Below are 13,377 nucleotides of genomic sequence, written 5' to 3' on the forward strand. Positions count from 1 at the left end.
ACAGTGTACAGGAATGAGACAGAGAATCTGGTGAGGTGACAATAATCTCTCCCTCAGTGTCAATAAAGTGAAGGAGATTGTCATCGACTTCAGGAAACATAGTGGAGAACATGCTCCTGTCTACATCAACGGGGATGAAATAGAAATGATTGAGAACTTCAAGTTTTTAAGATGTCCAGATCACCAACCGCTGTCCTAACCCCTCATGCCAACACTATCATTAAGAAAACCCACCAATGCCTCTACTTTCTCAGACGACTAAGGAAATTTGGCACGTCAGCTACAACTCTCACCAACTTTTACAGATGCACCACAGTAAGTGTTCTTTCTGGTTGTATCACAGCTTATTATGGCTCCTGCTCTGACCAAGGGCACAATAAACTACAAAAGGTGATCGCAGGCCAATCCATCACGCAAACCAGTCTCCCATCCATTGACTCTGTTTACACTTTCCGCTGCCTTAGCAACGCAGCCAGCGTACCGCAGGGATTGGTGCTGGGGCCTCAACTGTTTACCATATACATAGATGACCTGGAGAAGGGGACCGAATGCAGGGTAACAAAGTTTGCTGATGACACAAAGATGAGTGGGAAAGCGAATTGCGTGGAGGATGCGGAAAGTCTGCAGAGAGATTTGGATAGGCTGAGTGAGTGGACGAGGATCTGGCAGATGGAGTATAACATTGGCAAGTGTGAGGTTATCCACTTTGGGAGGAATAATAGTAAAATGGACTATTACTTAAACAGTGAAAAATTACAACATGCTACTGTGCAGGGGGACTGGGGGTTCTTGTGCTTGAATCGCAAAAACTCAGTTTGCAGGTGCAGCAGGTGATCAAGAAGGCAAATGGAATGTTGGCCTTTATCGCGAGGGGGACGGAATATAAAAGCAGGGAGGTCTTGCTGCAATTGTACAAGGTATTGGTGAGGCCGCAACTAGAGTACTGTGAGCAATTTTGGTCCCCTTATTTGTGAAAGGATATATTGGCCTTGGAAGGATTAAAGAGAAGGTTCATAAGAACATAAGAAATAGGAGCAGGAGTAGGCCATCTAGCCCTTCGAGCCTGCCCCGCCATTCAATAAGATCATGGCTGATCTGTCGTGGCTCAGTTCCACTTTCCCGCCCTCTCCCCATAACCCTTAATCCCCTTGTCTATCAAAAACCTATCAATCCGCGTCTTAAGTATATTTAGCGAGGATTCACCAGGTTAATTCCAGAGATCACTTAATTCACCAGGCTAATTCCAGAGATGAGGGAGTTACCTTATGAAGAGAGATTGAGTAGATTGGGCCTGTACTCGTTGGAGTTTGGAAGGCTGAGGGGTGATCTTATAGAGACATATAAGATAATGATGGGGCTAGATAGGCAGAGAGATTCTTTCCACTTAGAAAGGAATCAAGAACTAGAGGACACAGCCTCAAAATAAGTGGGGGTCAGTTTAGAACAGAGTTGAGGAGGAACTTCTTCTCTCAGAGGGTAGCGAATCTCTAGAATTCTCTGCCCATTGAAGTGGTGGAGGCTACCTCGTTGAATATGTTTAAGTCACAGGTAGGTAGATTTCTGATCAATAAGGGAATTAAGGATTATGGGGAGCAGGTGGGTAAGTGGAAATGAACCACTTTCAGATCAGCCATGATCGTATTGAATGGCAGGGCAGGCTCAAGGGCTAGATGGCCTACTCCTGCTCCTATTTCTTATGTTCTTATAATTAAGGACCCCACGCACCCCCGACATTCTCTCTTCCACATTCTTCCGTCAGGAAGAAGACAAGAGTCTGAGGTCACATACCAAACGACTCAAGAACAGCTTCTTCCCTGCTGCCACTGACTTTTGAATGGACCTACCTTGCATTAAGTTGATCTTTCTCTACACCCTAGCTATGATTGTAACACTACATTCTGCACTTTCTCGTTTCCTTCTCTATGAATGGTATGCTTTATCTGTATAGCAGGCAAGCAATAGTACTTTTCACTGTATGCTAATACATATGACAATAATAAATTAAACCAAATCAAAGTGCAATTTGTGCATTCCGGTGATCCGTCTGGCGCAAAAGTAAAACTGGAAAAGTGGCCAAACCATGGCTTACAAGGGAAATTAGAAATAGCATTATATACAAGGGAGAGGCGTACAAATTGGGCAAGAACAACAACTGACCTTAGGATTGGGAGCCGCTTAGAATTCAGCAAAGGAGGACTAAAGGACTGATTAAGAAAGGGAAAATCGAGCACAAGGTGTTTTACTCAGTTCAGGTGCTGTACAATGCAAGTCGTTGTAATTTTGTTTTAATTCATTTCACTTTTCCTTTTCTACCCCTTGATTATTTGTTTTACACTCTGGGATGTTTGTCAAATCTCAGTTCGTTTTTGACTTTTTCCCTTTTCTTCTAGATAGTGGGTGTTGAATACAGATGATAGAAAGTAGTCAGCCTGACTGTTTATATGGATTTTTGTTCTGCATTATTACCATTTAATTCTTTCGTAGCTAGCTACAAGGCAAAAATAATTTTTGTCACATAGGCAGAATTTTTACAATGTTTTTCTAATTTACATATTACATAGGACGTACAGCACAAAAACAGGTGATTCAGCCCAAATAGTTGATGTTGCACTCAAGCCTTTTCCCATCTTTCCTTATCTAAATATGTCATTGTAACTTTTGATCCCTTTCATCATACACTTGGCAGCTTCACCTTAATGCATCTATATTATTTGTTTTAACCAACTTGGGGAGATGGCGACATTGAAGTAATGTCACTGGATTAGTAATCCAGAGACCTAAACCCAAGTCCTGAGGACAAAAATTCAAATCCCACCATGGAAACTGGTGGAACTTTAATTCAATTAGTTAATCTGGAATATAAAGCTGTTCTCACTAATGCTGACCATGACTAAGTCATTTGTCATGAAAATCCATCTGATTTTACGAATGTTATTTAACAAAGGAAATTTTCAATCCTGATTGGTTTGGGCTACTAAACTCTGGACCTACATCTCTCTAAACTTCCCTTTGAAATGACATGGCAAGCCACTTAGCTCAAAGGCAATTAGGAGTGGGCAATTGATGCTAGCCATGCCAGTAAAGCCTGCTCTCCATGAAAGAATAAAGAGAAAAAATCTTCCTGTGACAGTGGATCCCACATTTTCACCACTCTGAGGAAAGAAGTTTTCTGCTGTAGGGTTGTCAGAAACCTGTTGTAAATAACCAGTTGTGCTAGCTTCCATAACAGTTAAGATGAATGTAACAAACTTCACAAGTTTCCTGAAAAGTCTTCATTGGAACTGGTTTCACTGAAGCTGGCAAGTATACTTTGTGGCTGTCTCCAGGAAGGCAAGTCCTACACATCAGGAGCAGTATACTGATTTCAATATAAGTACAATTCACACCACAGATTTGCCCTTACACATGACATCAGTTAAAACAACATGAAATTCTGGGAGAAATAACATGCTAGCACCAAGAGTAAAACTACATTGGCACAGTCAGATTTTTTGACTTTTTTAATGCAACACAAATTTCTGAATCAAACCTTGCAAAGTTGGTTTTGTATCTCACAAAATATTCACCTCATCATCACTTGTAGCTAGGCTTTCACTCGGAGTAAGTTCTGAATTACATGTCATCCATACAGCAGAATTCCGTGATAAAGTATGCTCCCCTTCTTTACAGCTCTTCTCTGAAAGATGCCTCGTTACTATGTCCTGTATTGCAAAGGAATGTTTTTAAAAGAGAATAAAAGAACATATTTTTGATGTAAGAGTAACTATTTAGATGCCCAGTACCTGTAAAGCATAAAGAGCTCGCTGTCGAAGGTAATCAGTGTTAAGCAACTGGAGCTCGTGGAAAAGTTCAATGAGAAAATGGGGTCGTGATTCATTCTGAGAAATTAAAGTTGCCACCTCAGAATAGATATTATCACGTAGAGCTTCAAAGAGGGAAAAGTCACTCCCAGCTTCTGTAACAGAGAGAACAGAACTTAAAAAAATTAGCAGCAGACAACAATATTGAAAAATTGATCGTGAAATAGAGACCTTAATTATCTAACATGCTAACTTTTTCATTCAAATTAAGAAATGTTAAAGGCTCAGTGAATGTTTTGTAGTTTTATCAAGTATATTTCATCAGTGAGTACTTATCCTGGTCTGTTGATCACTCCTGATCAGTCAATCATTCACAGCCATTGTTTTAGCCATCAGGGCTATAAGCTAAAATCTATAGCAACACAGAATCCCATTCAGCCTACTGGGTCTGCACCAAATCTCCAAAAGAGCATTTTACACAGGCCCACCTCCCCGCCCTATTCCTGCAACCCCATGCATTTACCAAGGCTAATTCATCTAACCTACATGTCTTTGGACACTAAGGGGCAGTTTATTATGACCAATCCACCCAACCTACACATATTTAGACTGTAGGAGGAAACAGCAGCACCTGGACAAAACCCACGCAGACACAGCCAGAAAATGCAAACTCCACACAGTCACCTAAAGCCAGAATTGAACCACTGCCAACCACTGTGCCACCATGCCATTCAGGAATTCCTTCTCGATAGCTCTGCCTGCTTTAAGCTGCTTCTTAAAATCCACTTCTTTAATCAAGCCTCTGCTCCTCTGCCCGAATTACATATGTCTCGGTGTCAGCTTTGTTTGATAATTGTCTTGTGATAATGCCCTGGGAAGGTGCTATATAAACAAATACAGTTGTTGATTGTTTAATTGTTGTTTCTTTAACACTGTTGAGTCAAAATCCCAGAACTTTCCACTGAACAGCATTGTGGGAATAACACATGTACTGCAGTGGTTGAAAATAGTAGCTCATCACCATTTTTCCAAAAGTAACTGGGTATGGGCAGTTGGTGCTGTTTTTTTTTTCATGACCTCCACATCCCAAGCATTAATAATGACCTTTGGTGTCTAAAGCTAAATTCTGTTGCTTCCTTAAATACCTCAAGCAAAAAATAGAAATTCATTTAAATCAGACTCATTTTTAAAAATCATTTAATTTAACTGAATTGCAGAGAAAAGCCCAGTTATAAAACAATTGGACTTTAATATATTAACAGTAATTAGAGACAGCCAAATTAAGAAAAACAGTAAACAACACAACACAGCTCAGCTCAAAATAAAAGCCCAAAAATAAATATATTGTTCAGAGTTATCTGATTAAAAGTAACACTGAGTGCAGTACATTACCTGGTGCTTCACTGCATGCAATTTTGTTAGATTCGAGCAGTGCTCCCCTCGTGTGTGCTGTAGGAAAGGGAGACAGAGACAGGTAGTAATCTGTACTGAACAATGTAATGAGTGGGAAAATTATCTACTGCATTGTAAGAAGGGATTAAAAGTGAGAAATGAAGCCTCAACAAAAAAGCAAGAAACATTGCATGCACACAAAATTAAACGGAACTATTTCATGCTCATTTTGAAAATAATGCTGCAGCAGCAAAGCACTTCTAAAGTAAGTAACAGCTTTTAGGTTGACTTTAGGTGAAATGCATCCCACGAAGTGTACCAGTGTTAATACACATTTAGTGCCAGTAGATCAATGACTGCACATTTTTTGCATTAAAAACTGCTTCATTAATAAAAATACTTGAACACTTGGTTTTCTGCTGCCCAAAACAGATCAATTAGATCTTATTTTTAATACATGAACAACATTACAAGATATCACAATATTCACAACATCTAACTAATTTCATGAACAGGGACAAATAAGAAGCAACAAATTCCATGTTAAAATACAGAATTAAATTCTTCTCAACAAAGCACAGCATCCTCTTTATCGGGAGGGTAGGATAATTCAGACAGACAAATTTATGAACTGCATCACTGACAGTTCATGACCATTCTCCAAATAAAGCAGCTCAACAGCCCTATTCTAAAACAATACCAAGTGTCAGATTCTTGATACCTTCTAAACAAGCCATTGAATTTTTAAAAAGCCTGCAAGATTGAATACACTTTCTCAATTGGATATTTATATTCCAAGTTGCTATTTATTAATTACAGATCTGTGCTTGCTGAACTCACCTCAAGTTATAACAGCAATCTTCAGCCAGGAATACAGTGTGAACGATCCATCTCCATTAGAAAACTCCAGTATCATGGGGCGGCACGGTAGCACAGTGGTTAGCACTGCTGCTTCACAGCTCCAGGATCCTGGGTTCAATTCCCGGCTCAGGTCGCTGTCTGTGTGGAGTTTGCATGTTCTCCTCGTATCTGCGTGGGTTTCCTCCGGGTGCTCCGGTTTCCGCCCACACTCCAAAGATGTGGGGGTTAGGCTAACTGGCCATGCTACAATTGTCCCGTAGTGTCTTGAGATGCTTAAATTGGAGGGATTAGTGGATAAAATATGTAGGGATATGGGAGTAGGGCCTGGGTGGGATTGTGGTCGGTGCAGACTTGATGGGCTAAAGGGCCTCTTTCTGCACTGTAGGGTTCTAAAAGATGCCAGTCTTCAGTCAATTCGATTCACTTCAGATGATATCAAGAAATGGCTGAAGACACTGTGTACTGCAAAGGTTATGGGTCTTCACAACATTCTCATGATACTACTACTGACTTGTACTCCAGAGCCTGCCGCAACCCTAGCCAGACTGTTCCAGAACAGTTACAACATTGGCAACCAACAGGCAATGTGGAAAACTGCTCGGTATGTCCTGTACACAAAAAGCAGGACAAATACACTCCAACCAATTACCACCGCATCAGTCTACTCTTGAACATCTGTCGAGTGATGGAAAGGGTCATCAACAGCATAATCAAGTGGCACTTGCTTAACAATAACCTTTTCACTGGCACTCAGTTTGGTTTTTGCCAGGATTACTCAACTTCGGACCTCATCACAGCATAGGTTCAAACCTTTGACAAAAAAGCTGAACTCAAGTGGTGAGATGCCAGTGACTGCCCTTGGTATCAAGGGAACATTTTACCAAGAATGGCATTAAGGAGCCCAAGCAAAGTTTGAGGCAATGGGAATCAAGGGGAAAACTCTCTGCTGGTTGGAGTCATGCTGAGCACAAATAAGGATGGATGTAGTTGTTGAGAATCAATCATGTCAGTTCCAGGACATCACTGCAGGAATTCTTCAAGGTAGTGTCCAAGGTCCAACCATCTTTCGCTGCTTCATCAATGGCCATCCATCATCATAAGGTCATGATGATTGCACAATGTTCAGCACCATTTGCAACTCCTCAGATACTGAAGCAGTCCATGTCAAAAAATTCCCAGTCTTGGGCTAACAAGTGGCAAATAACAAGTGGCAGACAATAACTATATCCAACAAGAGAGAATATAACCATTGCCCCATGACATTCAATGGCATTAACGTCATTGAATGCCCACTACCAACATCCTGGCAGTTACTATCAACCAGAAACTGAACTGGGTTAGCCATATCAATACTAAGCTGCTCAGAAGCTACAAATCCTGCAGCTCACTCTTGACTCCCCAAAGCCTGTCCATAAGCCACAAGTCAGGTGTGTGATGGAACACTCTCTCTTTGCCTGGATGAGTGTAGCTCTAACAACACTCAAGAAGGTCTCCACCATCCAGGACAAAAGCATTGGGCCTGACTGGCATCCCTTCCACCAACATTCACTCCCTCCACTATTGGCACACAACAGTAGCAATGTGTACCCAATCTATAGGATATACTGCAAGTACGCTCCAAGCCTCCTGAGAAAGCACCTAGCCATGAACATCCAAGTCTCATGAATGAATTTAAATTTAGCCCAATCTTAATTAAACAAATTTGATGCTCAAGTCTAAAACAAGAGTATTTCTGTAAAATAAACTGTTTACAAATAAAATCCACATTGAGATGTTTTTCAACTGTTACATGAAAAGATGCCACTTTCTGACAAAATTTAGTAATCTTAAAGGGAAGATTTAAAGTAAGGTGACAGCAACTTAACATAATTTTCAATCCCAACCAAGCAGTGATTCACTGAGAAGGGACACACAAGGGAAATGAAAATCATTAGCCAATCATTATATGTCACTTATACTCCAACCTCCCAAGAAAAGACATAATAACGGCTATGAAGTGCTAGGTCTACTTTCATTTTCTACAGTACAGTAATTTAACTGATGTGAATCTCCACTCTTGTACAATTGTTACATCTTGCTGTAAAAATCCTCGCAAAAGTTACGTCTTGTTGAATGGGATGCAATTTGGTTTTTAATGATTTATTGACTTCATAATTGCTGTTAAAGACTCTTGTTGGTCCTAAAAGCTATTTTTCTATTTATGCAATCTCAAATGCTCCATATGATTAAATATTGCACATATTTTAAAAGTATTATTTTGGTTTCTAACTTATTCCAAATAAGGTCTAAATTTATTGCCACCTGAAATTTAAAATTAAACGGGTTCACTGCTTTTCATTTCCTGGTTTGTTGAGAAAATGCTTTAATGGGGTTTGGTTGCTTATTACCTTTTCTTCGAACCAGGTTTAAACAACTGTTGTCAAAGGGAAAATCTGTATCACAGAACTAGCTGGAACTTCATAGGCTGCCACTAACTGAAATGTCTGGGTCACTATTCTGCTTTACATTTCAGACCAGTATGAATTTTTGAGTGAAGCAAGTGGTTGTTTGTCATTCATTTCAACAAATAATAAATCAGCTTCACGTGTTTCTGCCAAGAAATTGTATACCACATTGACTATATTCAGAAGTAAAATTCCAAATTTGTACACTGCACATTTTAAAAATACACTAATTTACATTAAAATTGAATACATCAACAGGGTAGGCATTATGCTGTTTCCCATGTTAACGCCACCATCTTGTGGTTACATTTGCACTTGGAACAATTCAATTAAAATAATTGCCTACAAGTATTCTAATGCTGTTCCACTTATTTGTTCCTCTTTGCAACAACGTGGTCATTGATCGGGAAGTGCAAATGGCAGGAAAGACCACTAAATTTTGGTACATGCACACAAAATTCTCAGAAAATTATTCTGCAATTTAAAAGGGATACTTCCCCAATTTGCTTAGAAATTATTTTGAATCTGCCCTGGTTAAGCAGCTTTAGTATTCAAGCATCTGATCCAAAATGCTTCACTTATTATTCTAGTTAGTTTTAAAATAGCTTGGGTATTGCTAATATCCAATTATTACAATAGTAATTGATATTATTTGGTGGTGGCTGTCACAGAAAGCTATTATTATAGTGACAAGAGATTTTCACATTAACCGCAGAATCTCAATTTTACAGTATATTGGCAGCATAGATAAAATAAAAATGAACTAACACCATCATAACATACCAGAGGACAGGTCACTTGATTTCTTTCGTTTTGACTTTTCCTCCAATTCATCTTTGGTTGTACTACAAGTCTGAGGTTTTAAAAATTCTTCTGTCTGTGTGGAGTGGCAGATTTTTTCTCTACAACTTTCACTTGCACTGGAAATGCTTGCAGATTCAAAACCTAGCAGAAAGTGCTTGAGTTTAATAACAAGACTTGAAAAATAAATATTAATTCACATACTTAAAGTATTTTCTCACAAGTCTTTAACTGCAATATTTCCATAGAATGAGGGTTAACTTACCTATCACTTTTACAATTTACCTGGAAAAACTAGTCTATTTGAAAAGTCAATGCCACTGGGATAGTTCTACAACTACGGGGAGTAATTTTACCCTCAATATCTATAATAGACATCTAGTGCGCTTAAAAACATACCGTTAGTTAAACTGATGCTCACCAATTGTAGTGTAAATTGCGAAATATTAGTACAAATACTACTGGGTTCAGCCTGATACTGCCAGTGTTATTTGCCACCTAATTCATCCCATTAGTTATGAAATGCTGTGTAACATAGCAATTCTCATCTCAATCTAACAGAATATCAGGTTATCAGTTAACACCTTCAGAAAACAGAAGGTTCAGAATCTATTATGAAATGCAACATACTAATAGATTATTAGCAATTGTTTTTACATTAGTTCTATGTGGCACTGACTCAATGCATATAACGTGTGCAGCTGGCGCCAGTTGCAAGTATATTTGTCAACTTGCTGTCACTGGAAAGATGCATTAAAAGACAGAACACATGACCTCAATGCATCCAACAAGTAAATTTAAGGATTAAAAAAATAAAGAATCTGGAAATACTCAGCAGGTCTGGCAGCATTTGTGGCGAGAGAAAAAGAGTTAATGTTTCAAGTTGAATATAACATCTTCAGAAGAATTAACCTTTAGGTTTGCCATTGGTTGTGCAAAATGCAGATGCACAAAATCTATCCAAAGCAGCTTCACTTAGAAGTCACACTATAATGTCCAATTCATTCATCTTAAGAATGGTCACATTCATTTAGAATTCACAGGATGGGGAAGAGGGGTGCAGAGGGACCTAGTGGTCCTTGTGCACGAGTCGCAAAAACCCAATCTGCAGGTGCAGCAGGTGATCAAGAAGGCGAATGGAATGTTGGCCTTTATAGCGAGGGGGATAGAATATAAAAGTAGGGAGGTCTTGCTGCAACTGTACAAGGTATTGGTGAGGCTGCAGCTGGAGTACTGTGTGCAGTTTTGGTCGTCGTACTTGTGGAAGGATATATTGGCCTTGGAGGGAGTGCAGAGGAGGTTCACTAGGCTGATAGCAGAGATGATGGGGTTGGACTATGAAGAGAGACTAAATAGACTGGGTCTGTACTCGTTGGAGTTTAGAAGGCTGAGGGGGGATCTTATAGAGACGTATAATGAAGGGGATGGATAGGGTAGAGGTAGAGAGATTCTTCCTGCTTAGGAAGGATAGCAGGACTAGAGGGCACAGCCTCAAGATAAGTTGGGGGGGGAGCAGTTTAGATCAGAGTTGAGGAGTTCACTCAAAGGGTGGTGAATCTCTGGAATTCTCTGCCCGTTGAAGTGGTGGAGGCTACCTCGCTAAATATATTTAAGTCATGGGTAGATAGGTTTTTGATAGACAAGGGAATTAAGGGTTATGGGGAGAAAGCGTGAAAGTGGAACTGATCCACTTCAGATCAGCCATGGTCTTACTGAATGGCAGGGCAGGCTTGAAGGGCTAGATGGCCTACTCCTGCTCCTATTTCTTATGTTCTTAAAATTAAATATCAATTTGCTGAAATTGCTTTGTTAGAAATTAAAGAAGTTTTCGCCCTATAACAATAGTTAACACCATTACAAATAAGATGCTTGCAGTGACAGATTGTATCTTGAATCACAGAATGGTAGCATCTCTTTTCCAAATCGTAATTCCATTTTATAAATTGGCAAATTTGTCACAGTAGTAGTTTTTGACCCACTTCAAGCTGGTCGAAGATTTTGCTACCTGAAAAATGGGCAATTTTGAAACAAAAATGCAGGAACCAGCCACACACAAACTACTCTTCGAATAAGGACAAATAAAAGTGTAAAGCACCTACAGAGGGAACATAATAAAACCAAATGCCACAGCAAGAAGCAGACTTTCAACGTTACTGATCCCGGGTTAGTTATTTAGTTACATGCCAAAGATCTACTTTCCCATATTGGATTCCAAATCTAATGGAATGCATATTTTGTTTCCAATTCCATAATTTATAATCATTTTTATAAATGACATTACCATAATATACAACTGATAATCAACCTGTCGTCCTGAGTAATCAGGGTTTTTTTAAAAAAATGAATTCACATGAGTACTTAACAAATAAACTAGAGCAAAAAATCATACCTGCACTAATTTCTTGGTGATTTTTCTGAAGTAGATAGGTCTTTTTACATTTTCCCTTTGGAGTTTTGTCCTTGGAAGCAAGACTGGCTTGTGCACATGCTTTTCTGGATTTAAATGTTTTTGTTACAGTGGTAGGATCAACTGGATCCGGTATACTACTAAAACTTTCCAGGGATGATTCTTCAAAATTTTTCCGATTTTTGTATTGTGTTTGTTGCTTTGGATTGTTTAACCTCATTTGTGGTAAAGATGTGGGTGGTTGCATTTGTCTAGGCGATTGTCTAAATTCATCTTTTGAATCATTCAGCCACATCAATTCACTCTGCTCTCTCTCATCCTTAGCCTGCTTTTGGATCCTTTTCATATAAAATAAATATAGCTAAATCAGTACAACCAGCAGACATGTTATTGAAAAAATACTATATTGATTTAAAGCGACAGTCAGCTTGGAACAAAATGCAATATGGTGAAGTGAATTCTAACAAGTTTCTTGAGCATTTATTCTGTATAATTGAACTTTTTGCTATACATGATCTATAAATGCTGTACCCTGTAAAATTATTGAATAATTATTATTCAGCATGATTTAGAATATGTTCTTTTTCACCAGCTTCTCAACTCAAATTGGGTCAGTTAACCATATGATGTCTGTGCTCTTATGTTGTGCTCCACGACAAAGGTGAAAGACGAAGTTCTACGAGGAGCTTGAAACTGCCATCAGCAGAATCCCCAATCAGAACATTTTTACATACTGGGGTATTTCAATGCAAGAGTGGGTGCAGACCATGAAGCATGGCACTCTCACCTCACACATCATGAACTGAGAAACAGAAATGAGAATAGACAGAGTCAACTTGTAATTTGTTGCGACACAAGCATTAAGTAACACCTTCTTTCAAAACAAACTATGCCACATTTCGGGAAACATCCAAGGTCAGGGCATAGCCATCAGCCGATTATGATTAGGCATGATACTCTGAAAAGCATTCACAAAATGCATGCCTACCATAGTGATGACTAATACAGAGTAATTCCTGGTATGTACTAGGGTGAGGACACCAACCCTGAAGTGACTGATTCTCAATCAAAGCAGCAATGGTATCCTCATATCAATGTCATCATTGCTGCAGAGAGTCATAGTATTTTACAGCACAGAAAAAGGCCTTCAACCCAGTGTCTGCAATGAAGCAGCAATCTATTCTAACCCCATTTTCCAGCATTCGGTCTTTAGCCTTGTATGCTATGGAAAGTCAAGTATTATTTCAAATGCTTAATTGTTGTGAGGGTTCCTTTCTGCGCCACCCTTTCAAGGGTTGAGAACAGACACAATATCACATTCTGGACACCATAAAAGTCGTCCATTCACAATGTCAATCTGGAGACTTTGGGACCATTAGTTGGCATATAAGTCTGCAGCAGAACACACCTGTTGGTTCCCTAGATCAGACCCCACTCTATTCCTCAAATGAACCACATTTTTTTCCCCCATGTGGCTACCTTCTACTTCCAATATGCATAAAATTGGTCCCGTTCCTTTGTATTAGCCAACCTGCCGATTCCTGGTATTAGTCTGGTAAACTTTATTTGAACTGCTTCTCATGCACTTACATCTTTCCTTAAATGAGTAGACTAGTATTGTACACAGATGTGCTCACACCAGTGCCCTGTGCGACTTAAGCCTATTCTGCCT

The 13,377-nt window shown here is 39.3% G+C and overlaps 1 protein-coding gene across 7 annotated transcripts in view; it reads right to left on the reverse strand.

Annotated features, from left to right (window-relative positions):
* Positions 1 to 13,377, reverse strand: part of pcm1 (pericentriolar material 1) — a 139,965-nt gene that overhangs the window by 36,385 nt on the left and 90,203 nt on the right. For all 7 annotated transcript variants that reach the window (XM_080186843.1, XM_080186817.1, XM_080186860.1 and 4 more), the window contains 5 exons: positions 11,688 to 12,043; positions 9,281 to 9,442; positions 5,193 to 5,249; positions 3,783 to 3,955; positions 3,567 to 3,701 (listed from right to left, as the gene is read on the reverse strand). In XM_080186843.1, the coding sequence (XP_080042969.1) occupies positions 3,567 to 3,701; positions 3,783 to 3,955; positions 5,193 to 5,249; positions 9,281 to 9,442; positions 11,688 to 12,043 (883 nt within the window). The remainder of the gene's footprint in view (positions 1 to 3,566; positions 3,702 to 3,782; positions 3,956 to 5,192; positions 5,250 to 9,280; positions 9,443 to 11,687; positions 12,044 to 13,377) is intronic.

This window comes from Carcharhinus amblyrhynchos, chromosome 1 (genome assembly GCF_965287045.1).
Source record: "Carcharhinus amblyrhynchos chromosome 1, sCarAmb.v2.hapA, whole genome shotgun sequence".
Classification (NCBI taxonomy): domain Eukaryota; kingdom Metazoa; phylum Chordata; class Chondrichthyes; order Carcharhiniformes; family Carcharhinidae; genus Carcharhinus; species Carcharhinus amblyrhynchos.